A 27,977-nucleotide genomic window follows, 5' to 3' on the forward strand; every position below is an offset into this window, starting at 1 on the left:
TCCCAGTCACATACGCAGCTGGTTTGTGGCTCTGCTTCCACTCCTTGAATTACATGCAGCATAACCAGTGGAACCAGCTTCCAGCATCTCATGTGGACTGACTGGCCGGAACGCAGGGCTGGTGGAAAGTGAGGCCAGAAAAGAATGGCCAGGCCTGCAGACGGTGCTTCCAAGCTTAAGGAGTGCTGCACCACACATCATTGCCTCAAAACAGACCCAACCGCAGCACCACAGCAAGCGCCAGTGACCACATAATGACACCGTCCGGTGCGGGCTCAGAGGGGAGGAAAATGGGAAAAGTATATTTAGCAAACTATTTCCTGATACTCTTCTCCTCCTATGAGAGCTGTGTATTTAAAGCAAACATTGTGGGCAAATAAACTCTGCCCTCCAAAGCAGACAAGACATTCCAGAAGCACAGATACATGTAAGTAGGAAGGGCCATCTGGAGGTCTGCAGCCCAGCAACCTCCTCCAAAGCCATTCCACTCAGACCAGGATGCTTTTCCAGTTTGGAGCATCACCAGTGAGATTCCACAGCCTCTCTGTGGCCTCCATCCTTTGACCTCCCTCTTGGTGGATATTTCTTTATATCAGGTCAGAAGCTGCCTTGTTCCAACATGTCCCTGTTGCCTCTCGTCCCATCTCTGTGCTCCTCTGAAGAGCCTAGCTCCACCTTTTCCACCCCCTCCCATCAGGCAGCAGCAAGACCTCTCCTGAGCCTCTTGGAAAGCCTGAACAAATCCCCTTCTCCCAACACCCACCAACAGCAGGAGGTACAGAACCATCACAAAACAGTGAAAAGGGCAAAAAAATTAGTTAGGAAAGTGAGTGAGTAGAGTGAACTGGTGGCAGGATCCATCCTGACTTGAACCGGTATGACAGTCTGCCAGGGGTGATAGCATAAGCCATCCTGAGACCCAGCACAGCCTGGGAGCACATCCCACCAGGAGAGACCACGATGGGCACAGCCCCAGCACTCTGTCTGCAAGCTGCTGCAAGGAGACAGGAAGAGCACCTTGGAGTCAAGCGACATGCTGGAGCTCAGGCAGGCAGCAGGTGGGTCAGACCAGTATTGCTGGGCACACTGCTCCAGGGCCAGGAACACCGCATTGGCTGAGACCAATGGCACGAGGTTTAACAAGGCCAAACACCGGGTCCTGCACTTGGGGCACAACAACCCTGCGCAGCTACAGACGAGGGGAAGAGTGGCTGGAAAGCTGCCTGGAGGAGAAGGACCTGGAAGTGTTGATTGACAGCGACTGACCATGAGCCAGCAGTGGCCCAGGTGGCCAAGAAGGCCAATGGCATCTTAGCTTGGATCAGAAACAGTGTGCCCAGCAGGTCCAGGGAGGTGATTCTGCCCCTGGACTCAGCACTGGTGAGGCCACACCTCGAATCCCGTGTTCAGTTGAATACAAGAAGGATGTTGAGGCTCTGGAGTGTGTCCAGAGAATAGCAACAAAGCTGGGGAAGTGGCTGCAGAACAAGTCTTACGAGGAGCAGCTGAGAGATCTGGGGTTGTTTAACCTGGAGAAGAGGAGGCTGAGGGGAGACCTCATTGCTCTCTACAACTGCCTGAAAAGGAGGTTGTAGAGAGGAGGGTGCTGGGCTCTTCTCCCAAGTGACAGGGGACAGGACAAGGGGGAATGGCCTCAAGCCGTGCCAGGGGAGGGTCAGGTTGAATATCAGGAAAAAATTTTTCACAGCAAGGGTCATGGGGCCCTGGCAGAGGCTGCCCAGGGAGGGCGTAGAGTAACCATCCCTGGAGGGATTTAAAAGACAAGTACGAGGTGCTCGGGGGCATGGTTTAGTGGCAGGTAGGAATGGTTGGACTTGCTGATCCAAGCGGTCTTTTCCAACGTGGTGATTCTATGATTCTGTGTTTCTCGAAGAGCAAGGCAGGGTGCTGCGCAGGCAGAGTTTTGGCACCCAGGACTGACTGTGCCTGCACTTTGCTTCGTGCCACCCAGGAGAAACAGGCTAGGAATGCAGCATTTTGCATCTACAGACAACTTAACAGCTCATCACACAAATTTACCAGGGAAAGCTCAACTCTGTTGGCCTGTGCATGGAGCAGGAATAAAGCATGACAGAGCACAGCAACCTCCCTTAGCACCATTGCACAATGGTAACTTTCAGCTCCTGGGTCTGGTGCTCTCGTGCCGGCTTTGGCACTCCTACCTGGGAAATCAAAGAGGAGAAGCCAAGCAGACAAAGGAAATCATCCCAGTCACACCAGACATTCTTGCTTTCTAACCACACTGAGCAGTGACCCAGTGATGCTCCTAACAACCGGCTCATAGAGCTGAGCTCAGGGAATGCGCAGGCTGGGAAGCAGCTGACAGAGAAACGCACAGAAGTACCCTGCAGCACCTAGTCCAGAGCCGATGCTGGAAAACTGGCTTGTGGATGCATCACAAGGTTTCTCATGTGACCCTGGACAGGTGATTGCACCCAGGCTTTACTCTCTGCCACAGCACACAGAAGTGTCACATTTAACTGCCACAGCGATTGACTCACTGATCTCTAAGGCACTTGGAGATCCTTGGATATGGAGAAAAACCATGAGAAGAACAAACGCTGTGGAGGGAATACCAACCAGAGACAGGAGGCAACACCCACACGTGCTCCCACCCAGTGAATCCACAAGGCACATGAGGTCCGTGGTGTTTATAACATGTGTAGTACAGACAAGGTGATCTTTCCGATAGAGACAGAGAGGAGAAACATACCGGAGATAAGTCTACGAGCGTATTTCTGAACAGTGTTCCCAAAGGATCTCAGGATGTACTTGCTTCCACTAGGAAGGATCAATTGTTTGCTCTCGGAGAGGCCACCCAAATACTGGGCAATACTTAGGCCACAAAAACCACAGATGGGACAGGCTGTGATTTGCAAACCCACCTGATTTCAGCAGCTCTGTTTGCTGCAAGTTTGCACGCTCCTTCCCTGATTCAGGGATCTTAGTCTTTCTTGCCCTAGGCTGACCAGTGATGCAGCAGGACAAGAAATAACAGAGCCATTCTCTTTAGTGCCTTTTAGCCGTCGGTGGCTTCCAAGCAGTCCTTTGCCCAAGGATGGGAAGAACAAGTGGAGATGAAAGCCATTTCTCTCATATCCATCTACCTCCCCACAAGAGCTTTGGTCTTTTTCACTGGGATAAATTCCAGCACCAAGTCTGACAACCCCAGAGCAGCCCTGAGCCACACAGTGGCTCTACATGTTATTACTCTGTTGTTTGGATGTAAACAGGGACAGCCAGCATGGTGCAGGGGCTGTCCGAGGGAGTCTGCAGCTCTGCCAGGGACAAATCGGACGCGATGCTGTTGGGCTGCCCAGGAACAACAAGGTCCGTATCAGCAGCTCCCGACCCACCAACCACGATGGACAGGACTGCATCCGACTCCTGGAATGGTTCTTTGTTAGAGCCACCTTCAGGAGGGCTTTCCCCAGCAGAACTGTCCTTCAGCTCCCCCAAACCCATATGGCTGGGGAGGGAAAGGCCCGCCTTGCGTCCCCGCACCACCCGTTTCTTCTGGGGCTTCCTGAGCTGCAGGTCCTTGTCCTTGGGTGAGCCCAGCCGGCACTTGTGGTCCTTCATGTACTTGTGGCGTGTGAAGCCTTTGCTGCAGGTGGGGCAGCGGTATTTGTAGTTGCCGGTGTGCGAGCGCTGATGCTCTATCATGTGGGCTCTTCGGCTGAAGGACTTGTTACAGTACTGGCACTTGTGGATCTTCATCCCTGCACAGAGCATTAGAGGAGAGAGAGCTCAGTTAGAGACCCTGCATCCTAATACAGACCTCCCGGAAACCCTGCACCACACTGAGGGGGTGCATGACAGCTTCATCCCCTCTTCCATGGAGATGTTCCCTGATAAAAGGGAGGAGATACAGTGCCAGGGAAATCTGCAGAAAAGGTGAGTGGCTAAATCTTGGAACTGAGTCTTTGAGCTACCTGATCCAGTGGGAGGTGTCCCTGCCCATGGCAGGGGGTTGGAACTGGATGACATTTAAGGTCCCTTCCAAGCCAAGCCATTCTAGGATTCTATGAATGTCTGTCTACGTTTATGAAGGGCTAAACCAATAGTTCTTGCCTCAAATAAGATGATTAAAATATCACCAGAAAAAAACCCTCAGGTAATTGTGATGAAAATGCAAAACAAACTTATTTTTTTTTCAACTGTATTTGGCAAGTCAAAAAAAAAAGTCACTTTTTTTCCCTCCCAGGCATAGGAATGTAGAGCACAGAACAAACCACCCACTGTCAGCACAGTCCCATCTGACCGCACTCTGCAGCACTTTGGACATGACATGCACGAGAAAAGACCATCAGTTTTACCCCGTGAGACAAAAGTCACAACATTCCCTAGGGCATGGGAATAAATTGTTTTTATTAGGAGTGGGAGCATCATTTTGGAACGACAGAGAGAAGAGAATCAAATCCTAAGAGATCTCCCTCTGAATGTGAGCTGGTATTGGGGAGGAGTGGGCAGAGCACTCTGGATATTTGTTTGATAGCAAACACAACAAGTAATCCAGCTCTGCTTCCGCATCCTACACAGTTACACTGCCTTAGGAAGCAGATCACAGCATGGGCACAGCTGTAAGTGCAAGCTCACATCAACAGGCCTGCAGCAACAGAGAGAAAATCTGCAGTAAATAAATGATATTAAGAATTTAGGCTTATATCTGGGAAACTCTGTGCCACGTGGTGGAAAACTCTCTCAGAGGAAACTACAGAGGAGCCGTGATAGCTGAGCAATGGGTCGAGGGAAACCCCAGGAAAGCACCTGTAAGGAACACCTTGTGCTTCTGGGGGTACCAAGCAGCACTTTCACAGTTTGCTCCCTCTCGTTTCTCAGGTTTACTGCTGTACCACGCCCCTGCACACCACAGCGAATCCCAGCCACCACATTCCCAAGCATTGGAATCATGGACAGAGCTGCACTTACCCGAATGGGACAGTATGTGAGCCTTCAGCTTGTCCGGCCTGTTGAACTCTTTGTTGCAGCCTGTGTGGCTTCTGTAACAACAAATGCTGGTGAGCAGCATGAATCAGCAGAGACCTGATGTACAAACAGACTCTGGACCACTGAGAGATCCAAAATCCCTCCCCTTAGCAGCACCCAAATGCGTCCCTCGGTGCAGTCTCCATAGGAGCTCCACTGTTTGAGCCCTTCCAGAGAGGGGCAAGAAATAAACAGGCTGCTACAAGGATGCATGGCTTCTGCTGGACTAAACACGGTCTGTGTTTCGCTATGAATGCTCCTAAAAGCAGCAGCCAGAGAAAGAAATACTTCAGAAGGAGCTACAAGGTGTTTGGAGCAGGCAGAAGCCAGTCAGTGTTGGCCACCTCAGAAGGCTGTGCCACGGATTTGGGCACGTACCTTCCAAACCTGGGTTTCTCTGGTTTATCCATCAGATCCTGTATTACCAAGTGCTTTTTGAGACCCAGCAGTCAGGGAAACCCCATCATACCGGCAACCCCGTTCTTTGTGGTCAAATAACACTCCTTCTCTTCCCCAGAGCTCCCTATCAAGCCTCCCATGAAGGCAGACAGTTTTTTACGGGGCTTGATGAAGGGAGATGAAACAATGTGGCCCCACAGGAAGTCAAGGTCAAAGAACTGGGACTTTTGGGCTCCCAGTTAAACACCACACAGCATTCCTGCCTCCCAGTTCAACAGACACAGCATTCCTGCCTCCCAAGCAGCAGTGGATCGGTAGATGCCACACATGTACCCTAGGGTACCACCAGGAGACATCTCTTCCACCCCAAAACCCCATCTCAACCCCATTCAGACATGTCACCATGACGGAGACAAACTACGTACGAGAAGGGACATTTATATTTCTTAAAAGGCTCATGGATCAGCATGTGTCGCTTGAGTTTGTCTTTCCGATTGAAAGCTGCATCACACACTGAGCACTTAAAGGGCTTTTCACCTGGATAAAAAAGAGACCAAGAGTCAGGGAGAGTCCAGTCACCCAGGGCTGCTCCAGTCACATACAGATCCACTCCGGCAGCACTGCCATGCTCTGTTTCTCTATCCCAAGTTTCGCTACCCTGCCTGACGAGTGGATACAACTCAACCTGTGCATTGCTCCTGCTCTCCAGGGCCAGCTTCCGTAGCTCCTACAACCACGGGCAGTGGGCAAGCCACTTCCGTGCCCCACTTCTAACTGGAGCAGTACTGGGCACGAGGCTGAACCAAAACCATCCATTCCCTAAACCCCACGTTACTACAACAAGTGACTCAAGCGGTTAACCAGTGATCACAAAAACAGCCAGGGCATTACAGAGTGCAGCAAGGACTGTGATACGGAGGTGGTGAGCACTGGAAAAGTCCATACCCGAGTGGATGTGTGCGTGCAGCTTGAGGTAGTGCTCCCGGCGAAAGAACTTCTTGCAGATCTGGCACTTGAACTTGCTGCCTCCGCCGTGCGTGGGGATGTGGCGGCGCAGGTACCTCTCGCAGGGGAACACCTGGTAGCACAGGAATATAAGGCTCAGAGCCAGGAGCACAAAAGGGACACCACTGGGCCCGCATGGGCATGGGAGGGGTAGGCAGAATAGAAAGCACATGAAGCTCATGGTGACTGCTTTCCTGGAAAGGACACACCGAGGAAACCTTTAGTTTGCATAAAGAAAGCTGTGGAGGGGCTTTTTATCAGGGAGTGCAGGGATAGGACAAGGTGGGACAGTTTTAAGCTGAAAGAGGGGAGATTGAGATGAGATCTTAGGAAGAAATGTTTTCTTGTGAGGGTGGGGAGGCCCTGGCCCAGGTTGCCCAGGGAAGTCATGGCTGCCCCAGAGTTCAAGGCCAGGTTGGATGGGGCTTGGAGCAATCGGATCAAGTGGGAGGTGTCCCTGCCCATGGCAGGGGGATGGAACTGGATGGGCTTTAAGGTCCCTTCCAACCCAAACCGCTCTGTGATTCTATGAAAATACAGACAGAGCTTTTAAAAAAAAAAAACAACCACAAAAAAACTAAAACCTTCTTATCCTTAAGAAACACAAAAGCGGAAACCTTGCTACTAGGTTTTGTAACACCATACTGCCGAGGACCAGCATCCCAGATGGATGTTCAGTCTCCCACCGGAGCCAGCAGCAGGCTGGGCTGGGCAAGGACCCCCAGTCATTACCACCTTCCCATAGCACTAATTTCAGTTTGGGCTTCCAGATCATCTGTTACCAAGGGCTCCCATTCATGGTCTTTATAAAGCCAGAATGAATGGTTCCTTTGGCTAATAGGGATACTGGAAATGGGGATACTGGAAATACCAGGCTCAGCAAATTTCTAGTGAGGATGCTGCTAGCACACATCTGAGGGGAGCACGGAAGAGTCAGGAGTTCTGGTACCCAGGACTGTGCTCTCCCATCTCCACAAAACAGCAATATTAGTAAGAAAACAAACAGAAATGAAAAATGCTGCTGCAGATAATGGGCTTTCAAAGCCTTGCGCTGCAGGCTGCACATCCCACCCAGGCTCAGAAGGGCATCTGTCACCTGGTGGGGAAGTGGAGAGAAGACAGGTAAAGAAAGGTGGTTTACTAACCATGACAGGAGAGTGTTTCCCCTTCCTGAGCTACCCCCATACAGAGTGATCACCCCTTTGAGATCGCCCCTGTCCCCACTGCAGGGCTTTAATTTCCTTTGCTATAAACACAGGAGCAAGGGTCCAAATTTTAGGTTGGATTTCAAAAATCTAATTTATTAGAATTTAAATCCCATGAAATTCTGCTCCTCAGTCCCCCTCAGGGGCTGTACTGAAAAGAGTTTTCCAGCCAAAACCTACCTGGGCATCATTCCACCCCCAGTCACATCACTCAGACAAGGTTCTCTCCTTGCCAAGGACACAAAACATTCATCCAAAAGTGGGGAATGAGGGGGAACTCAGAGACTTCTATTGCAATAGGAGATGAGGGCAGCAAGAGTTGTACCAGCTCCCCCAGGACCTAGAGCTTTTCCTGCCCTACTTTCCAGCCAGGCACAATGGGTCAAAGGCATGGCCACCTCTAAGACTTCCCAAACCAGCCTCGCTCCTCCTGATACTTGCTTTTAAGAAATAAGGACAGGAGCCCAGAGCACACAGCCCTGTGCTGTCATGGGAGTAAACGAGCTCCCCTGACAAGTTCTCCTCAGCAAACGGGACCCAGGAGAAAAGCCAGCACTGCAGGGAGGAACATGCTCTGCATGAGAGGCCAGAGCTGGAGGCCAGGGGTGCAATCACCTCTGTCTCTGTGAAAAGCCACTTGGCGAGCGTGCCAGTCCATATCAAGGCAGGAAGAGAGAGGAAAGGGAGCTGAGGGTTCCTATCTCACTCAAAGCCATAGTGACACATCCAGGACAGGCTCAGGCAGCGGTCACCCACCCACCTTCTGGCAGTGAGGGCAGGGGAAGTTGTGCGTTGCTGTCTGCAGATGGTGCTCCAGGGCTTCCGGCGTGGAGTACTTATTTACACACTTCACACACCTGAATGCAGAGAGAAAGCACAGAGGCTGTGAACAAGGCTACCGCCAGCAAACCCCACACCGCAGGCAGACCCCAGTCCCAGCCATCTCCGAGGTTGATTTTTGATGGGGTCGGTTTGGCACAGACATTAATACCACCTCCCAGTGTCCCTCAAACCTCAGCAACCCGGATCACAGTCACACCTAGCATCCTTCACGAGGGGGAGATGCTGGGAAACTGGGCGAAGAAGCCTTTCAATTGCTAGTGCTCTTCCACACAGACACCCTTGGGACCCCAGCACATATTTCACGTTGCTTCCTTATGGAGACAGGCCCTAAGTAACAACTTCACCTTACTTAAAACACCTCCTTCCATCTTCATTGCATGAAGACAAGAGCTGAGAGAGGGGTCACAGTGTAACAGAAGTGTTACCCATGGCTGGGGCAGCCCCAAGGTGACATGCTTCCATGTGGAATCTCATGCTGTCCACTCTCCGAAGCCACAACTGGGCCCTCTCCACCTAACTCACACAGCCCAGGAGTATTTCTGCCAGAGACCTCTGCCAAAGCTGACCGAAAATGGGCAATGGGGACAGGCACCATCAACAATGGATACAGAGGGACTCGCGTCTTGTTATCTCCTGTGACCCCCTTGTTTCCTTAGATCAGACTAAAACCTCTTCAAAGATACGCAGGACTCTGACCTCAAAGATACCCACTAGCAGGCTGTAGGATGAAGCTTCACAGTACATGAATAACTAGAAATTATGGTCTGTGTAAGAAATAGCAAATTATTTATTCCATGAAGCTCCTAGGAACTTCCTCTGGGCTTCCCGCTCTTCCTGTGTGTCTCTACAAGCATTTCAAAAGCTCCAGAGTATTCTGCATGTAACCCCTCACCCTCTCCCTCTACACTAATAGAAAGGTTCTGCCAGGTAATAGATCCCTTCATAGGAAAGGGGTAGGAGAAAAAACTTTGTACCTGGCCACAGGTTGTACAACCTGCACTCCCTTCGCTGCAGGGGGTAAAGAATCACAGAAAACAGGCTGGGAAGGGGTTTCCCTGGGTCTCTGACCCAGCCCAGTGTAGGGTCAGCTGTGCCCATCTCACTCTTGACTGGAATTCAGAGGACTTGCAGTGATGGGATCTTCCCATGTACCCGATCCCAGTCTTTCACTGTCTTTCCAAAAGGTTCCTGGGCTGCATCCAAAGCAGCATGGCCAGCAGGTCAAGGGAAGTGATTCTGCCCCTCTATTCCTCTCTTGTGAGACCTCACCTGGAATACTGTGTCCAGTTCTGGAATCCTCAACATAAGAAGGAGATGGAGCTGCTGGAACGGGTCCAGAGGAGGCTATAAAGATGATCAGAGGGCTGGAGCACCTTCCATATGAGGACAGGCTGAGAGAGTTTGGCTTGTTCAGCCTGGAGAAGAGAAGGCTCCAAGGAGATCTTATAGCAACCTTCCAGTACCTGAAGGGGCTACAGGAAAGCTGGAGAGGGACTGTTCACAAAGGCTTGTGGGGATAGGACCAGGGGGGACAGGTATAAACTGGAGAGGGGCAGATTTAGGCTAGACATTAGGAAGTTTCTTCACCATGAGAGTGGTGAGGCCCTGGCCCAGGTTGCCCAGGGAAGCTGTGGCTGCCCCATCTCTGGATGTGTTCAAGGCCAGGTTGGATGGGCCTTGGGCAGCCTGATCCAGTGGGATGTCCCTGCCCACAGTAGAGGGGTTGGAACTAGATGATCTTTAAGGTCCCTTCCAACCCTAACTGTTCTATGATTCCTTGCATTCAAAGCACTTCACTCTATTAGCCCAGTGGAGGGACCCTCCATCTGCCACCTGCATGTCCAAAAGAACTGTGGGCACTGAACACACGGCCCCCTCTTCCATCTAACATCCCCACCGCTCTCAGCCAAACACTCTCCGCACCCACTCACTCCTACAAGCCTTGAGAGCACCGATCGCTACTGTACTTGTACACGGCCACATCCTTCTTGGGGCTGTGCTGGGGCAGCAGGCTGTGAGAGTATTGGTGGACGCCCAGTTCATACAGGGAGGGAAAGTCCTTGCTGCAGAGGTGGCAGCGATAGCTCAGCTCTTCCTGGTGGTTCTTGATGTGCTCAAGGAAGGATTCCAGCTTCTGAAAGGTCTGAGCGCAGGTCTTCACCACACACTTATATACCTGGGCAAAGAAGGGAGAACAATTGGAGCGGCACATCATGGAAATGAGCAGGGAAACCCCTCTGCCAACAGACAGAGTGCCTTCCTTCCTGGAAATTGGTGCCACTGGGTCATTTACAGAAAGGGACAACTGCCCCTTCACCCACTGTGCTGAAGAACAGCTGAGCTGATGTTATAACAAAGCAGCACTGCAGCTCCCAGAGCATCCCACCAGGCTCATAGCCGTATTCGTGCTCAGATGGGGCACAGCAGAGAAACCCTGCACTGCAGCAGGACACAACATAGTGGTAAAAGATCCCCCTTCCCAGAGGAAGGGTCTTTAAAGCACAGTGCAGAGCAGCTCAGCATCACAAAGCAGCTGGCAGCTCCAGCTGAAGACAACAGCAGAACCCGCAGGGAGCTGAACACTCTGCAAATACGGACTGTCAGGGCACTCCCCTAAGAAAGCAAGGTGGGAGAAAGGGGTGATGGTGTGAGCACCTGAAAGCCCTCGAGTGGGTGAGCTCACAACATCCCAGAAAGGACTGTCCCACAACCCGACAGCTGCCACTGACACTGAAAACTTTGGAGTTCACTCCTTCACCTTTCCTCTACCACCCAAACCTGCTTGGCTGACTTCTTGCTCAGCAAGGTGGGGGCAGCGGAGCTTTTCAAAGCCACTCAGACCACAGAGCTGCAAACTAGACAGGCAAAGAGCCCAGCTGCAGGGGCAGCACTGGCAGCTTTACAGAACAAGAGGCTCAGGACAGACCCTGTTAGCCAGTGCACTCCACGAAGCTCATCCCAATCTCACCACCGATTCTCTGTCCCTACCTGTTCATTCTTGTGCTGCGTCATGTGCGATTTGAGCTGGAAATAGGTGCTGAATTTGCTGGGGCAGAACTGGCACTGGTAGGAGCTATCGATCAAGACAACCTGCTTGGCTTCTGGTTTGCCTGCTTCACTCTCTTCCAAGGGGCTCATGTCTTGGGGCGGGTGTGAAGGGTTCCTCGAGGCCTGAGTCAAACCTGGAGAAAGGGAGAAAGAAAGTCACAGCCTGCCATGAGACAGCTCTGAAAGCTGCTCTGCAAGTACCCTGCTGCCGAGACCTATCCAGGCCCTTCCTTCCTTTCAGAGGCAGATTTTTTAGATCAGACACATCTCACTCTCTAACAGAAACATAGAATGGTTTGGGTTGGAAGGAACCTCAAAGCCCATCCAGCTCTAAACCCCCTGCCGTGGGCAGGGACACCTCCCACTGGATCAGGGTGCTCAAAACCCCATCCAACATGGCCTGGAACACCTCCAGGGATGGGGCAGCCACCACCGCTCTAGGCAACCTGGGCCAGGGCCTCTCCACCCTCATCGTGAAGAATTTCTTCCCAACGTCTAATCTAAATCTCCCCTCCTCCAATTTAAAGCTGTTCCCCCTCATCCTGTCACTCCATACTCTTGTAAGAAGTCCCTCCCCAGCTTTCCTGGAGCCCCTTTCAGTACAGGAAGCTGCTCTAAGGTCTCCTCGGAGCCTTCTCCTGCCCAGGCTGAACAACCCCAACTCTCTCAGCCTGTTCTTATAGCACAGGTGCTCCAGCCCTTGGATCACCTTTGTAGCCTCCTCTGGACAGTTTTACCCTCCCCAGGGTAGTTTTAAAATTTTCTACAGATTATTAAGGGCTCCAACTACTCTGTCTACCTCCCCTTAACCCATTCTCTTTTTTCAGGGCTCTGTGCTGTCCAGAGTAGTCAGCAGGGCCGGCATCCACCAGTGAACCAGAGCCAGATTTTCTCTGGCAGGAGTTGGGAAGTGAGATCCAGCCAGTAGCTCACAGCCCATGATGTCTGCAGAGAGCAGCTCTAGTAGGGCCTTGTCCTAGATGTGACATTGTCGCTGCGTTCCCTCTCCCCGGGACTGAAGCCACCAGCAGAAAGGGCATCCGGATACCACTTGCCAGCAAGGAGCTCTCCTCTGCCTCAAGCATTTTCCATTGGCCATCGTGGCCAGACCCAGCCCAGGCATGACTTAAATTGCGAACAAGCCACAGCCCTGGGCTATGCTAAACTGCCAGCTGGTTCGGCCACCAGACCAGAGCTGCCAAGCACGGCTTGTGCTGCACCTGCTAGAGAGTGAGAAGGGGTAAAACATCTCACTCTGTCCCCACACACATCCTGGCACAGCATCTGGAGCTGCACCAGCACCTGAATCCCTCACCCTGTAGGTACCCAAGGACGCACCTCCCTGCGGAAATCTAGCGAATCATACAATCATAGAATAGTTTGGGTTGGAAGAGACCTTAAAGTCCCTCCTCAGCTTCCCTGGAGCCCCTTTCAGTGCTGGAAGCTGCTCTAAGGTCTCCTGGGAGCCTTCTCTTCTCCAGGCTGAACAAGCCCAACTCTCTCAGCCTGTCCTCAGATGGGAGGTGCTCCAACCCTCAGATCATCATGTGACTCCTTTCTCTGTTGTGTGCTGCTAAACCCCACGGGAGGAATGTGAACAGCACACACAGCGTCCCCTCCCTCCCTCTGTGGAGCTGCAGCGATGTGCAGACTGCTCCCATCACTGCTTTGTCCTTCATATGTGCCATCCCCAGCAAACCTGTGTTCTCCTCATCCTCGGGCTGGCTGGGGTTCAAGGCCATGACCTGCACCGTGATGGAGTTGCGAGAGATGGTGCACCCCAACCCTGGAGGCCACACTTTATGTGTTTGCATGTGTTTCTTCACGTTGGACTTCTGGGCAAAGGCTCGGCCACACACGATGCACTGGAAGGGCTTCTCGCCTGTGTGACTGAAGGCAGAAGGTACCACATCAGCAGCCAACAGAGACAGGTCACCTGCAGGACTGCACTAAGCACTCAGATCAGCTCCTGGACCAGCCAAACAGGGCTTTGAGAACCTGATTAACTGGAGGAAGTGGATTGCAAGAGGCCTGGGGAAACAAGCCTGCTGCACAGGCAAAACACTTGTGCTTTGGGGACGACAAGGGACCAAAGGAATAAGTGGGAGAGCAAAAGACCTCTGCAGCAACATCAGAGCATTCGCTGTCCGTGTCTTCGCACAGACCTGGTGGACACCATCACTTTCTCAGGGTTACAACCCTTTTCTTCCCTGTCACCCCTTCCTCCCCTGCACACATGTGGCTTCTAGCTTGCAGCCCCGTGAGCTCCCTGAATTCACTCTCCCCTGTCCACAGCAGAACAGTCTTTCCACCACTCCCTTCCGCCGCAGGAGAAAGACTGGACTCTAATACGTGCAGTACATCAGGTGAAGAGTCCAGACTGGGAAGCAAAACCACCACTTGTTGTTTCTCATCTGTCCTGAGTTCAGAAGAACTCTGTAGGGAAAACTCTGAAGATTTCAGCTGCCTTCTCCCAGAGAAAAGCTCTCTTAGAAGAGCTCCCTAGATAAACACTGAGCTTTGCTTATGGTTTGCCAACACCAGGAGACACGACAGCTGCAGCTTGCTAGGGAGGGAGAGTAGGGGAAAGGGCAGAGGCAAGCACTGGAGATGCTGCTGCTCCAGCAATCAGGTGACAACAGGTCTGGCTTTCAAGGTCACACCAGTGAAGAAAACAAGCCTCCAGGCCCAGCCCATAATCAGCAAGATTACATCCATGATGCGGCCTTTATCCCAGCCATTGGGGAGAAGGTCTCCTGGAGCGAGGGGGATGAAAGATCACCTCCCAGCACAGCACAGATTCTGGGACATGATAAACACAAGGTCTGCTGGACTGCACAGACTCCCTCTGCAGGGAGTGGAGCCTCAGTAGGCTGTACCCACCTCCACCCCAGCCACACTTCTGTGTCCAGGTTCATGGCACTGTTACCTTCTGATATGCTGCTGCAGGTCGAAGTTCTTGGTGAAGGCCTTGTCACAGTAAGTGCATTTCAGCTTGGGGGACTTGGGTTTGCCTGAAAGAGCAAGAGTGCACACAGGAATGAGATCATGTAGCAGAGCCCTCACCCCAACATGTGCCTATTCAAGACCAGGAATAAAGAGCTTAGGAAAGGATAAGATCTGCCTGGCCAGTCTGAGGAGACGTTACGGGCACAAATATGTATTCAACGTAGCCTGTGCTAATTCCAGAAGTACTGAGGAGAGCAATAGTGAAGGGGCAGGGCATCCCCTCCAGGCACGAACCACGCCAGGGAGTCTGCCAGCCATGCTTAAAACACCCGATTTAAAGGCATGTTGGACATCAGGAAAACACACAGGATTAATGAGATGAAGGGCCCTGATTTTGTCTCTCTGACAAACTCACCAGCCAGAATATGTGCATGTTTCTCCCATCCAGAACATCAGTCACATCTTCTGTCTACTATGATGGATATAAACCAACGAAAACACTAGAACCGTGGGCTGCTCTAGGACAATCTGGACTGAGCAGCAGCCTGCATGAGCATTCACACCTCTGCAAATAACATCAAAGCTCAGCTCTTGTAGGGTTGCAAATCTGGAGGCCCAGCCTTCTTGGGGAGGAAGGCCACGTGGCTTTCCTCCACCTCACACCTAGGATCTCCCTTGTCACTCAGCTATGGGTGCCCGCATCCCATCCATAGGATTGGCCGGTGGAGGATCATCCTGTCACGGGGCTTACCCCACCCTGCCTCACCTGGGGAGGCACTGAAACACACGGCAGGGACAGGTCTGCTGAGCCCTTGGGAAGTCTCCAAGCCTGTGGAGACTGGCCTTGTGGCTTAGCAGTCTTCCTTGGGTTAAAATGGCTCTAACACCTTACTTAGCAGGATCTCCCCATCTCAGGTGTGATGCAACAAGCCTGCAGCTGCAGAGGGTTAGCACAGGCTTGCCCATGCAGTAGCAGAGTGGAAGCTCAGAGGTGACAGACAAGAAGCATGGATGGCCGTGCTTTCAACTGCTCTTGATAGCCTTGGGCAGGGCACCGTGCTCTCGTGTTCCTGCTCTGGAGCGGAACACACAGACAGTGCCACCCCCTGCGCCTGGAGAGCCCATGGTTGGAGGTTAGCAAGGTGAATCTTGCACGGACACCTACCTTCCTGCAGCCCGCTCTCGTTTTTGCAGCGTCGACTTTTGGCAGCAGAGGTGGAATCAAAACCAACCACACCACCTCCTCCTGTGCTGGGCAAAGGCGTGGGAGGGCTGGTGCTCTTGGGCTTGAACCCCTGCTTCCCAGGGCTGTACACAGGAGGAGAAGGGTACACAGGGCTTTCCACACACTGGCTCTGTACCTGCAAGAGTGCAGTTTATCAGTGGAACAGGTTTCTGTAGTCACGCTGTGTCCTAGCCTCCATTTCCAGCAGCACTGGCCACACCAGTTTCCTGCCAAACTGGATCAAATTGTTGGTTCACCAGCCCAACAATGTGCCTCTAACTAAAACTAACACCCTGCACAGCGTGAAACTCTCCTGCTGAGCATCACCAAGCATCCAGGAGTTATTACAGCAGGAACAGGACAGTAAAGAAACACTCTGAAGGAGCTGTCGAGTCCCTCATTGATATCTTATGCCTAGCAGGGTTTCTCATCCCTCTGGAGTGGATCATCAGAGGAATCACTACTGACCCTGTGTGTTCACACCACCCAAAAGCAGGGATCTTTGAGCTCCACCTGCTCAGAGGGAAGGAAAACACGAAAATGCTCCAGGTGGCAAAGCACATTATTTAGAGCAGCACCAGAAAAGGACACTTAGAGAAAAAGACAGAGGCACCAGTCTTGGGTGATGTGGTTGAAGGGTGTTTCTGTCGCCCACCCTGATAAATTAACACAGAGCATTATGTAGCCAACATCCCTGCCCGTTTCTGACCACTGGCACTTCCAGATCAGATGCCAGCTACAAAGCTAAGGCTGACAAACCTCTGTCCCGGTGTTTCCATTGCGAATGGCAATGCTAACGTGGAGGCTGTGAACAGCTGACCCACCAGTAAAATCCAGCCCTCTCTTTAGGGAAAGTCACCTTGTCAAGCTCACTGATAGTCAGACTGACTTTTGTTCTCCACATAACCCTGCAGTGCACAGGGTGCACCTCCCTGCACCCCTCTGGGAGGTGAGTCCCTCAACTCCCTCTCACTCCTAATACCTGCAGGTATCCCTCAACCACAGCAGCCATTCAGGTCTCCTAAGCATGTGCCAGTCAAGCCCTCCATCCCTCTTATCTCAGAACCCCATTATCTGGCTGAGATTCTTTTTCTGTTCAGTACCTTCTCCCAGAGGAAATACGAGGTGCAACACAAACAAACCAAGACTAACCCTATAGCTTGGGAACCAAGGGTGGGAGGGTAGAGACAAAGAGATGGGTATAGAGACAAAGAGATGGGTATATTCTGACCTGTCACAGTGAGATAAGGCTCAGCTCGATTGCTTCACTCTGTACGAGTGAACACATGTTCATATAGAGACATTTTCTTACCCTTGGTCAGAAAAGGTGTGCAAGAGTGAACAGCAAGTTCACATCAAGACAACACACCAGCCCACACCACTTTGTCTGCAAAGCAGTTTTTAGCTTGAAATAACATCCCTGTGCTTGAGCATCCACCCTGTTCACCAGACCTGGCTGCCTCTTCCTAAAGATCCGGTCCATGCTCAAGCGAACCCATTTTTTGTCAGTCAAAGATGTGAAAGCACAAACGACTCAGACCTGCAACAACCTTTCAAGAAATGGCCTGCAGAATTGCTTTGAGCACTGACAGCATCGTGTGCAGCCCTGTGCCAGCTCAGAAGGGAAATGTTGTGAACGGGATTGTAGTTATTTCCTTAATTCATTACATAGTTACAGGCACAGTCTCGGGTTTTTTGTGTCGGACCTCGTAATAATTGTCATGATAACTGACATATATTTTCAGACTCAAATTCCACATTTCCAGTCCAGGTGACTCCAAAGTGGCCTTGTTTGTTAGAAGAGTCCCAAGAGGACAGAGCCCCTGTGAGCCCTTGACCTTACCTCCAAGGGTGGATAGGGCTGCATCCCCAGCGTCTGGATCTCCACCGTGCTGTTTGCTGCCATCGGAGCGGGCGCGCTGTACACTTCGACCACGCCACTGCCGCCAGCGCTGGGCTGCCCTGGAGCCCCCATGCTTGGGGGAGCAGGCGGCGGGGGCTGGGGAGGGGGTGGTGGTGGAGGAGGAGGTGGCGGAGGGGGCTGGGAGAGGTAGCCAGCCCCAGCGTGCATACTCAGGCTGCTCTAAAACCAGAACAGGAAGAGATAGACAGACAGGACACTGAAAATGTAGCAGCGGTGAGTCGGAGGGGCTACTCCCTCACAGACATTCCCAGTTCAAAGCAGCACCTGCAGGAACTGTGATGATCATAGAATCATAGAGTCACCAGGTTGGAAAAGACCTCTTGGATCATCGAGTCCAACCATTCCTACCTGCCACTAAACCATGTCCCTGAGCACCTCATCCACCTATCTTTTAAATCCCTCCAGGGACAGTGACTCCATCTCCTCCCTGGGCAGCCTCTGCCAGGGCCCAATGACCCTTGCTGTGAAAAATTTTTTCCTGATATCCAGTCTGACCCTCCCCTGGAGCAGCTTGAGGCCATTCCCCCTTGTCCTGTCCCCTGTCACTTGGGAGAAGAGCCCAGCACCCTCCTCTCTACAACATCCTTTCAGGCAGCTGTAGAGAGCAATAAGGTCTCCCCTCAGCCTCCTCTTCTCCAGGCTAAACAATCCCAGGTCCCTCAGCTGCTCCTCGTAAGACTTGTTCTCCATCCCCTTCCTCAGCTTCGTTGCTCTTCTCTGGACTCGCTCCAGGACCTCAACATCCTTCTTATTGCGAGGGGCCCAGAACTGAACAGGATTCGAGGTGCAGCCTCACCAGTGCCGAGTCCAGGGGCAGAATCACCTCCCTGGACCTGCTGGCCACACCAGCTGCCAGATTGGGCCAGACTGTACTGGCTCGCAGAGGGTTGGCATGACCTGCCAGCAGATATTGTGACCTCCAAAACCCAAGCACTCAAGCCCCACAGCCTTATTTGCTTTGTTTGTAAAGCCTTTAATCCTTCTGGCTATGAAGAATATTTTCAGAGCACGGAGAGTGTATATAGGCTGGCCAGCCACTGGGAGAGCCCACAACAACCATCCCAGGGGGACAGGGATCCACGGGGAAAACTGACAGGTGCTCTGGAAGCCAATCATTACATGAGGGCACAATAAAAAGCTGGAGAGACCACGTTGCAAAGATCTGAGCATCCAGCAACAAGGACATCAGGAGAGAGCAAGCCCTGGAGCCATCCTGTCATAGCATGGACCTGATGGATAACATCACTCCTTCCCGAACTTGGCTGTCACATTGGGAAGATGCTCAGGATTGTGTTGGTCCCTTCTCCCAAGTAACACGTGATAGGACAAAAGGAAATGGCCTCAAGTTGCACTAGGGGGGGTTAGGATTGGATATCGGTTGGATGGGCCTTGGGCAGCCTGATCTAGTGGGACACGTCCCTGCCCATGGCAGGGGGTTGGAACTGGATGATCTTTAAGGTCCCTTCCAACCCAAACTATTCTATGATTCTATGATTAGGAAATACTACTTTACCAAAACAGCCATCAAGCACCAAAACCAGCTACCCAGGGAAGTGGTGGAGTCACCATCCCTGGAGGGATTTAAAATGAGGGATTTGATGATCTCAAAGGTGTTTTTCAATGAGTGATTCTATGATTCTGTGAAAAGATGTGTGGATGTGGCACTCAGGGACAAGGTTTAGTGGTGGAGTTGGCAGTCTGAGGTTTATGGTTGGACTCGTGACTTTAAAGGTCTCATCCAACCTATATGATTCTGTGACTCCATGTGACTCTCCTGCAGAGCAAGCTCAGCCCCACACAGCAGCAATTCCCAAAGCACATGTGCCCCTTACCTGCGCCGGAGGCTGCACTGTCGGCATCGGCTGGTCCAGGGATGTAAAAGCCGACATAGCTGACATCAGCACCTCATCGCTGACTAAGATGTTCCCCTGCACCAGGGTCTGAATCAAAGGCGATGGGGGAACGGTAATGTACGTAGAAATTTGCTGAAAGAAAAAAAAAGATTTATTGTTGACCAGCAACAGGACAAAACAATAAACATGACACGATGACACTGCTTTTCACTGAACAGCAGAGTCTCTGCTTTCACAGCCTCTGGTGAGTTACAAGAATTATCTACAGCTTCCAGATGAGCCCACGGCAGTTTCCAGCTGTAACAACGAGGCAGCTCCACAAACGTTCTTCAGAAAAGGAGGTGAAAAAGATCATGGGGGCTCAGTAAAGTGGGCAGTGGCTACAATTCAAATCATGGGTTGTTAAACAAGAGCTGCAGGAGAAACTGGTAGCAGACAAGTTCAGGCCTTTGTTGAGTGCTTCCCCCAGCTAGGGATGCTGGAGAACTGAGGGAAGCTGCTCTGGCTGCAGATGGTGAATGTCAGGCTCATCCCTTCAGATTGGAGTCGGATTAGAAGAAGTAAGGGAGACTGTCTCATCTTCCAAGTGGGAACAACCCGTGTTTGCAGCCCTGGGCAGCACCATCCACTGGTACTGTGTTAACTGAAAAAAACAGGTTTAAAAGCCCTTTGGAAACCACCACAAGCACAAGGGACTCTCTCCTGAGAAGTCTGTTGGGAGAGAGATCCTCCAGAGAGGATATTCCCTTAACACTCGTCACACCACCTTACGTGGGCTTATCTGCAGGAGCCTGAGAGAAGGGATGCAGGGATGAGGCTGCCAGACACTGGCCTCCTCTTGTGCCGCGAGCCAGGTCACAGCCCAGGGGACAGCAAAAGCCATTCCACTGAGAGCTCCCAGGTGCATGGCCAACCTGCCACGGCAGGACACCGGGGCTTTCCAGTAGAGCCAAAGCCTCACTGTAACACAGACACAACACAAACCCCCTTCATGGTCTGAAAAAAGCGGTGTCAGATGCTCATGCTGGAGGACACCTCACTGCAGAGGATCAGGAAGATTGAATTAAAAGCCAAGAGGACCACAGCTGAGCCTCCCAAAAGAGAAGACAATCATGAGATGTCACTGGATACAAAAGCATCACCCAGAGGTCCCCCCAAGCCCAAAACCTCAGCAGCACAGCGGCAAAGCCCCCACCACAGCACGGTACCTGCCGGCCAGCGCCTGGAGCCTGCTGCACCGATGTGATGGGAGGGCTGTACACACTGTTGTTGGCCAGAGAGACTGTGGAGAGGGACGGGGCGTTTCCCTGGCACTGCTCTCTCTTGTGGGTCATGAAGGCAGGCAGTGAGTTGAACTGCTTCTTACACTTCCCGCAGAGGAACACGTCTTCATCATCTGTAATTAAAAGCACCAGATCATTGCTTCAGGCTTTCTTGCATTCCCTGGTGCTACACCTAACAACCACAGCCGTAGGAAAATAGACTCCCTCTGGATCTTAGCTCCTCAAGGACATCATCATAGAATAATAGAATAATAAAATCACTAGGTTGGAAAAGACCTTTGAGATCATCAAACCAAACAATATCTCTCCACTACTAAACCATATCCCTAAGCACTTCATCTACCTGTCTTTTAAACACCTCCAGGGATGGGGACTCAACCACCTCCCTCGGCAGTCAGTTCCAGTGCCTGAGAACCCTTTTGGTGATGACATTTTTCCTAATATCCAACCTGAACCTGCCCTGGCACAGCTTGAGGCCATCACCAGAAGTCATCAGCTGCAAAGGCCAAACTGACTCTCCTTCCCAATCCCAAGCTCTCTCTAAAGCCAGATGATGCGATTGAACATATCTCAGCCCTGCTCCCACATATGAAACCTGCCGTCTCCCTGTGACAAACTGAATCCCATTGTCTGTCTCCTCATCCCAAAGGCATGAAGAACTGAAGCACCTGCATTATGCTGGTGAGGCAGATTCTATTACACAAGTCACACTAAGGAAGACAAGTAAACTGGACCAGGGCACGGAGCCAACAGCAGGTTGTGCTCAAAAGCTTGTGCCCACCCCCTTCATGACTGCTGGTCCTTGGCGCCTCTGCTCAACGTTAGAAACAGAAAGAAGACAACGCAGTCACCATGTCCTGGATGAAATGTGCATCAGCAGCAAAGCACACAAGCACACACTGCTTTGCCCTTCAGCCAGTCGGACTCACAAGGCTGATTCACAGCCTGAAAAACTTGGGATAGCTCGGTATCCACCTTGGTCAAGTGCAACAAGCTTCCACGTGCACATGAACAACTACTTCCCATATTCAGGCACAAGATGAGCTACTCAATGACAGGAGCAGTTGTACCTCCTCAGAGGATAAAGAATGGCTCATTATACAAGAAACGTGGATGGTAACAAGCACAAGTGGCTTGGAGAACAGCTGCTCCTCCTTTTCATGCCTTTATTGGAAAGGCACAGTCAAGAGGGGAGATTTCAATGAGATCTTAGGAAGAAATGTTTTGCTCTGAGGGTAGGGAGATCCTGGCCCAGGTTGCCCAGAGAAGTCATTGCTGCCCCATCCCTGGAGGTGTTCTGGGCCAGGCTGGATGGGGCTTCGAGCAACCTGATCCAGTGGGAGGTGTCCCTGCCCATGGCAGGGGGTTGGAACTGGCTGGGCTTTAAGGTCCCTTCCAACCCAAACTATTCCGCCATTCTACAAAATCTATTGTCATGACCATCTCTGAAAGGTCCTCTTCTTGCTTGGGCACTTGTCTCCCTCTTCCTGTTCTCCCAAGTCCTGCCGAGGGCTCACAACACCTGTAGCAGCACCCAACACATACAGCCGCTCTGCCAGCTGTTCTGACAGTCACAAGCACACGCCGTAGGAAGAAACCTGCCACCCCTGCCCCTCTTCCCTCTCTCCTGTTGCTACCAGGACTCACCCATCGACTGGATGGCAGTGGAGGGGTTGACATTTTGAGCAGATGGGTCCGTCACACCTCCTTGACCATCCAGTAAGGACTGCACAGCCAGCACCGTCTGATTATCCATTCCTGAAAGGAGACACAAGCACGGGTGGTAAATCAAACACAGCCTGAACATGGAGCACTCAGCTCATGAGTCATGGAGGGAAGCCACTTGGCAGCTGCTGCTTTCTTCTCCTGCAGAGCCACTCTTGCCTCCTTATTATCCCCCTCTACTCCACAGCACCAACTACCAACTGAAGCAGCGCTCCCGTCTGTCTCCATACACTTCTTTGACAGAAGAAAAGGAAAGAAGGACATGGAAAACTGAAAGAAGGTTTGGTTTCAGGCATTTGCTGCAGAGGAAGGATGCTGACAAACAGCAGCTGTAAAAGAACTACACAGGGACGATACCTGGGATGTCACGGGGCAGTCGGGATAACAGGGTGAATGAGGGTGGGGAGGCCCTGGCCCAGGTTGCCCAGAGCAATTGTGGCTGCCCCATCCCTGGAGGTGTTCAAGGCCAAGTTGGATGGGGCTTTGAGCATCCTGATCCAGTGACACAAGTCAGGGAGGTTGGAAGTGGATGGGCTTTGAGGTCCCTTCCAACCCAAACCATTTTATGATGTCACCTTCCTGATGGGGAGCCTCCATATAACCCGTGACATTTTAAAGACATTCTAAATGCTCATTTCTCCTGCATCTCCAGTGTGAAGCAAGTAACACCAAGTCTCCGTGAACACCTTTTTCATCAATCACCTTTCACTATGAAGGGGTTGAAAAGGCTGCACGTGTCATCAGACAGAGGAAAGCAGTGTTCTCCAGCTGCTGGCAAGGCACAAGCAGCTACTGGTAGCAGCAGATCACACCACTTCACACACTACCATGAAATTACTGCCATGCCTACAGGAACCCTTTCGTATATATCTCACGGAAGCACAGCAAAGCCCCGGTTTGGCAAGGCTTCACTTGTGCAGAGAGCTGGGACCAGCCCTGTTGGGACAGCCCCACCAGCAGAATGCCATGGAGCACTCCTGGGTGGATCTTCTCATGCTAACCAAAGCCGTTGAAATACACCTCCTCTTCTACAAACAACCTCCTGGTCAACTGCAAAGGCAGCACTGGACGCTCTTGTTGGCAAATCTGAACCATACAGTGAAATGGAGCTGCTGATCTTCAGCAGAAGTCCATAGGAGAGCAACAGAGCTGGTGAAGGATCTAGAGAACAAGTGTTATAAGGAGAAGCTGAGGGACTTGGGGCTCTTCAGCCTGGAGAAAAGGAGGCCAAGGGGAGATCTCATCGCTCTCTGCAGCTCCCAGAAAGGAGGCTGTAACAAAGTGGGTGCTGATCTCTGCTCCCATGTAAGAAGTGACAGGATGAGAGGAAACGACCTCAAGTTCTGCCAGGGAAGGTTTGGATTAGATATTGTGAAAAATTTCTTTACTGGAAGAGTGGTGAAGTTCCCATCCCTGGAGGGATTCAAAAACCATGTGGTTGTGGCACTTCAGGACAGGGTTTAGCTGGCACGGTGGGGATGGGCTAATGGTTGGATTGGATGAGCTTAGAGGCCTTTTCCAACCATAGTGATTCTGTGATTCTATAAGTGAGCTAACAGGACACAATAGGAAAAGGGGGATTGAAAATTCCAGTTTAGTCTATTATGAAGATAATTAAGAACAGCTTGCATCAAAAATGTCACTCTTGATGTGCCCAGCACCAGACAACTGGGTTTCCTCCTGACATGTAGCTAGATCTTCCAAGCGAAAAAGCCAGATGATCTCCTCGATCTCGCTAGCAGGAAGAAGCTCAAGGAGAGGCCAAGAGCTGAAGACAGGCAACAACAATGCAGCAGCACTGTTGGGGTTGCATTCAGCTTTACGATGGAGAGAAATGGCCCAGGACAAGAGGAATGCGTTGCTCTTCATCCATCTGGGAATTCAGGCAAGCACCCACAGAGATCCTGTGGTGTCACAGGGTCAGTGCTCAACACCACGCTTAACAGAAGGAATTTACCACGTTTAAGGTTCAGCAATCTGTGAAGACAAGCACGGAGAGATACTTGGTTGCATGGATGCCATTCACGGTAGTCCACAGGCTCCAGAAGAAAGCTCTGGATCAATCCTGTACTGACTTCAGCCTGCAGGATGTTCTTCAGTCATGAAACATAAATTAAAGCACAATCTCTTCTCTCCTGGCTTTCCCCATGGAACACATGGGTTTGGGGACACCAGGATAAAAGTGTAAGACTACTGATTTGTGCTTCTTTTTCCCTTTCAAGCGTCACTCGGTCTAAAGAGGGAAATAAGACCATCATTTTCACCCCGGTGCTACTTTTCCCTCTCTGCCTGAATTTCACGCATCCAGACTTTCTTTTGGCCACCAAGAGCAGCAGACGCTTCTGTAAGGGGTGAAGCTGCACCTGCTGAGGACACGGCTGCTCTCAGCAGCGCACACGAGTGCCAAGTCCCCATCGATTTGTAATGGAACCAACAAGACAAAACAAACACGCTCAGCTACTAAAAGCTGCCAATTATTGTGGCAAAACCAAACCAGACTTTTTTCTTAATGTGCTAAAATGTTTTGCTTTCCTGAATTCTGTGAGGAAACCTGTACGACAAGGAAACAGAGAACCTGATGGCATAAAGAACGCTGTCAAATGCACCAAGAAACCATAAGTCGGGGCAATCCCGGACTTCAACGCATAATGGGGATGAACGGATTGAGAACAGCCCTGCGGAGAAGGACTTGGGGTGCTGGTTGATGAGAAGCTCAACATGATCCGGCAATGTGCGCTCACAGCCCAGAAACCAACTGTGTCCTGGGCTGCATCCAAAGCAGGATGAGGGAGGGGATTCTGCCCCTCTGTTCCTCTCTTGTGAGACCTCATCTGGAGTATTGCATCCAGTTCTGGAATCCTCAACATAAAATGGAGATGGAGCTGTTGGAACAGGTCCAGAGGAGGCTACAAAGACAATCAGAGGGCTGGAGCACCTTCCATAGGAGGACAGGCTGAGTGAGTTGGGCTTGTTCAGCCTGGAGAAGAGAAGGCTCCGAGGAGACCTTATAGCGACCTTCCAGTACCTAAAAGGGCTACAAGAAAGCTGGAGAGGGGCTGTTCATAAAGGCTTGTGGTGATAGGACAACGGGGAACAGGTATAAACTGGAGAGGGGCAGATTTAGGCTTGATACAAGGAAGAATTTCTTCACCATGAGAGTGGTGAGGCACTGGCACAGGTTGCCCAGGGAAGTTGTGGCTGCCCCATCCCTGGAGGGGTTCCAGGCCAGGTTGGATGGGCCTTGGGCAGCCTGAGCCAGCGGGTTGGCCCTGCCTATGGCAGAGGGGTTGGAACTGGATGATCTTTAAGGTCCCTTCCAACCCAAACTATTCTATGATTCTATGAGTCTAAACCTGACAAAATAGAGGAAAATTTCTTCTTTGCTCTTCTTTCTGCCACCGCAGTTTGCAAAGCGCAGGGCGACAATCCCGTCGTGAGGCCTTGCACTTCATGGTGCCCCTCACGTAAAGGAAAATAGGTGCATAACCCAAATTAGGAAAGAAATGCCTTGGGAAAGAGTTTCTCTCCAAATGGGCTGACTCTGAGCTCAGTGTCACGCGAACCAGAGCGCCCCTCGGATGGCACCTGCCTCTGACACACCGTGTCCCCACGTGGAAAGGAACGTGAGCACGAGCCCTTCACCGGGAGCAAGGAGGTGACAAGGCACCCCAGGATGGGGGACACAGGATCAGGGAGGCGACAGGGCACCCCAGGATGGAGGACACGATCAGGGAGGCGACAGGGCACCCCAGGATGGGGGACACAGGATCAGGGAGGTGACAGGGCACGCCAGGATGGGGGACACAGGATCAGGGAGGCGACAGGGCATCCCAGGATGGAGGACACAGGATCAGGGAGGTGACAGGGCACCCCAGGATGGGGGACACAGGATCAGGGAGGCGACAGGGCATCCCAGGATGGGGGACACAGCAACAGCGGTGAAGGGGCAGCCCAGAGTAGGGGGCACAGAAGTGCCCTGGGATGCCCTGGGGTGTGGGCATGAGGTAGGGGTGCAGTGGGGCAGGATGGGGGGCACAGGGACAGGGGTCATGGTGCACCCCAGAGTGGGGGACACAGGGGGCACTGGGATGCCCTGGGGTGGATGGCACAGGGACAGGGGCGTGATGGGATGCCCTGGGTTAGGGGGCACAGGGATGGGGCTGATGGGGCACCCCAGAGTCGGGGGCACAGGAGGGCAATGGGGCAGCCCAAGATGGGGGGCACAGGGAGTGATGGGGCAGCCCAGAGTTGGGGGTGCAGTGGGGCACTAGGTTGTCATGGGGTGGGTGGCACTGCAACAGGGGCGACGGGGCACCCCAGAGTGGGGGGCACAGGGTAGTGATGGGGCAGCCCAGGATGGGGTGACAGGGACTGAGGTAATGGTGTACCCCAGAGTCGGGGGCGCAGGGGCGCACTGGGACTCCCCAAGGCGTGGGCGTGTGGGCAATGGGGACGATGGGGCACCCCAGGTTGGGGGGCACAAGGATGGGGCACCCCAGGTTGGGGGACACAAGGTGACGCTGGGATGCCCTGGGGTGGGTGTCACAGGGACAGGGGGGCAATGGGGTGCCCCAAGTTGGGGGGTGTAGGGATGGGGCTGATGGGGCACCCCAGAGTGGGGGGGCACAGGGTAGTGATGGGGCAGCCCAGGATGGGGTCACAGGGCCTGGGGTAATGCTGTACCCCACAGTGGGGGGCATAGGGGGGCACTGGGACTTCCTGAGGTGTGGGCGTGTGGGCAATGGGGACGATGGGGTGCCCCGGGTTGGGGGGCACAAGGGGACACTGGGATGCCCTGGGGTGGGTGGCACAGGGACAGGGGCGCGCTGGGGTGCCCCGGCTTTGGGGGGCACGGGGGCGCTGGGGCAGCCCGGGGTGTGCACACGGGGGCGATGGGGCAGCCCAGGATCGGGGCTCGGGGCCGGGTGTCGCTGGGCTCCCTCACGCCGCGGTGCGGGTCCCTCGGTGCCGCCTCGCCCCGCGGAGCCCGCCCCGCCCCTGCAGCCCCCGCCCGGCCCCGAGCCGCCCCGGGCGCATCCCCCACCGCCCCGTTACCTTCCAGCGCCTCGAAGATCGCCTGCGCCATCTTGGAGAGCGGCGGGAACCGGAGCGAGCGGCGCCGCCAGGGGGCGCCCGGCACCGGGCAGGGGGGGGCGGTGCCCCCGGGAGCGTAACTCGGACATCGGCGTCCGCGGGGCGTGCGGTGCCCGCGCTGTGTGGGGCATCCCCGGGGCGTGCGGTACCTCTGGTTTGGGCGGCATCCCCCGTGTGTGCGGTACCCGCTGTGTGCTTGACTTGGGCAGCGGTGCCCGGTGCATGCGGTGCCCCCGTGTGTGCGTGTATGTGTATCTCGGGCATCCCCGGTGCGTGCTATGCGGTACCTCTAGTTTGTGCGGTACCCGGTGCGTGTTTCCCTTGGGTAGTGGTGCCCGTATGTGTGTGTAACTTGGGCATCAGCATCCCCGGTGCGTGCGGTACCCCTCGTGTCCCTAATATGGACATCAGCAT

The 27,977-nt window shown here is 52.8% G+C and overlaps 1 protein-coding gene across 1 annotated transcript; it reads right to left on the reverse strand.

The window, feature by feature from the left end:
- Positions 1-1,291: 1,291 nt before the first annotated feature.
- ZNF341 (zinc finger protein 341) lies at positions 1,292-27,620 on the reverse strand. The gene is made up of 15 exons (XM_054081818.1): positions 27,525-27,620; positions 22,392-22,502; positions 20,670-20,857; positions 19,441-19,593; positions 17,528-17,767; positions 15,625-15,820; positions 14,440-14,524; positions 13,210-13,400; positions 11,451-11,644; positions 10,430-10,638; positions 8,380-8,476; positions 6,355-6,487; positions 5,835-5,946; positions 4,954-5,024; positions 1,292-3,743 (listed from the first exon to the last, which is right to left on the reverse strand). The coding sequence occupies exons 1-15, from the start codon at positions 27,553-27,555 to the stop codon at positions 3,229-3,231; spliced, it is 2,526 nt and encodes an 841-aa protein (XP_053937793.1). The 5' UTR covers positions 27,556-27,620; the 3' UTR covers positions 1,292-3,228.
- Positions 27,621-27,977: the final 357 nt, after the last annotated feature.

This window comes from Cuculus canorus, chromosome 16, assembly GCF_017976375.1.
Source record: "Cuculus canorus isolate bCucCan1 chromosome 16, bCucCan1.pri, whole genome shotgun sequence".
Taxonomy (NCBI): Eukaryota; Metazoa; Chordata; class Aves; order Cuculiformes; family Cuculidae; genus Cuculus; species Cuculus canorus.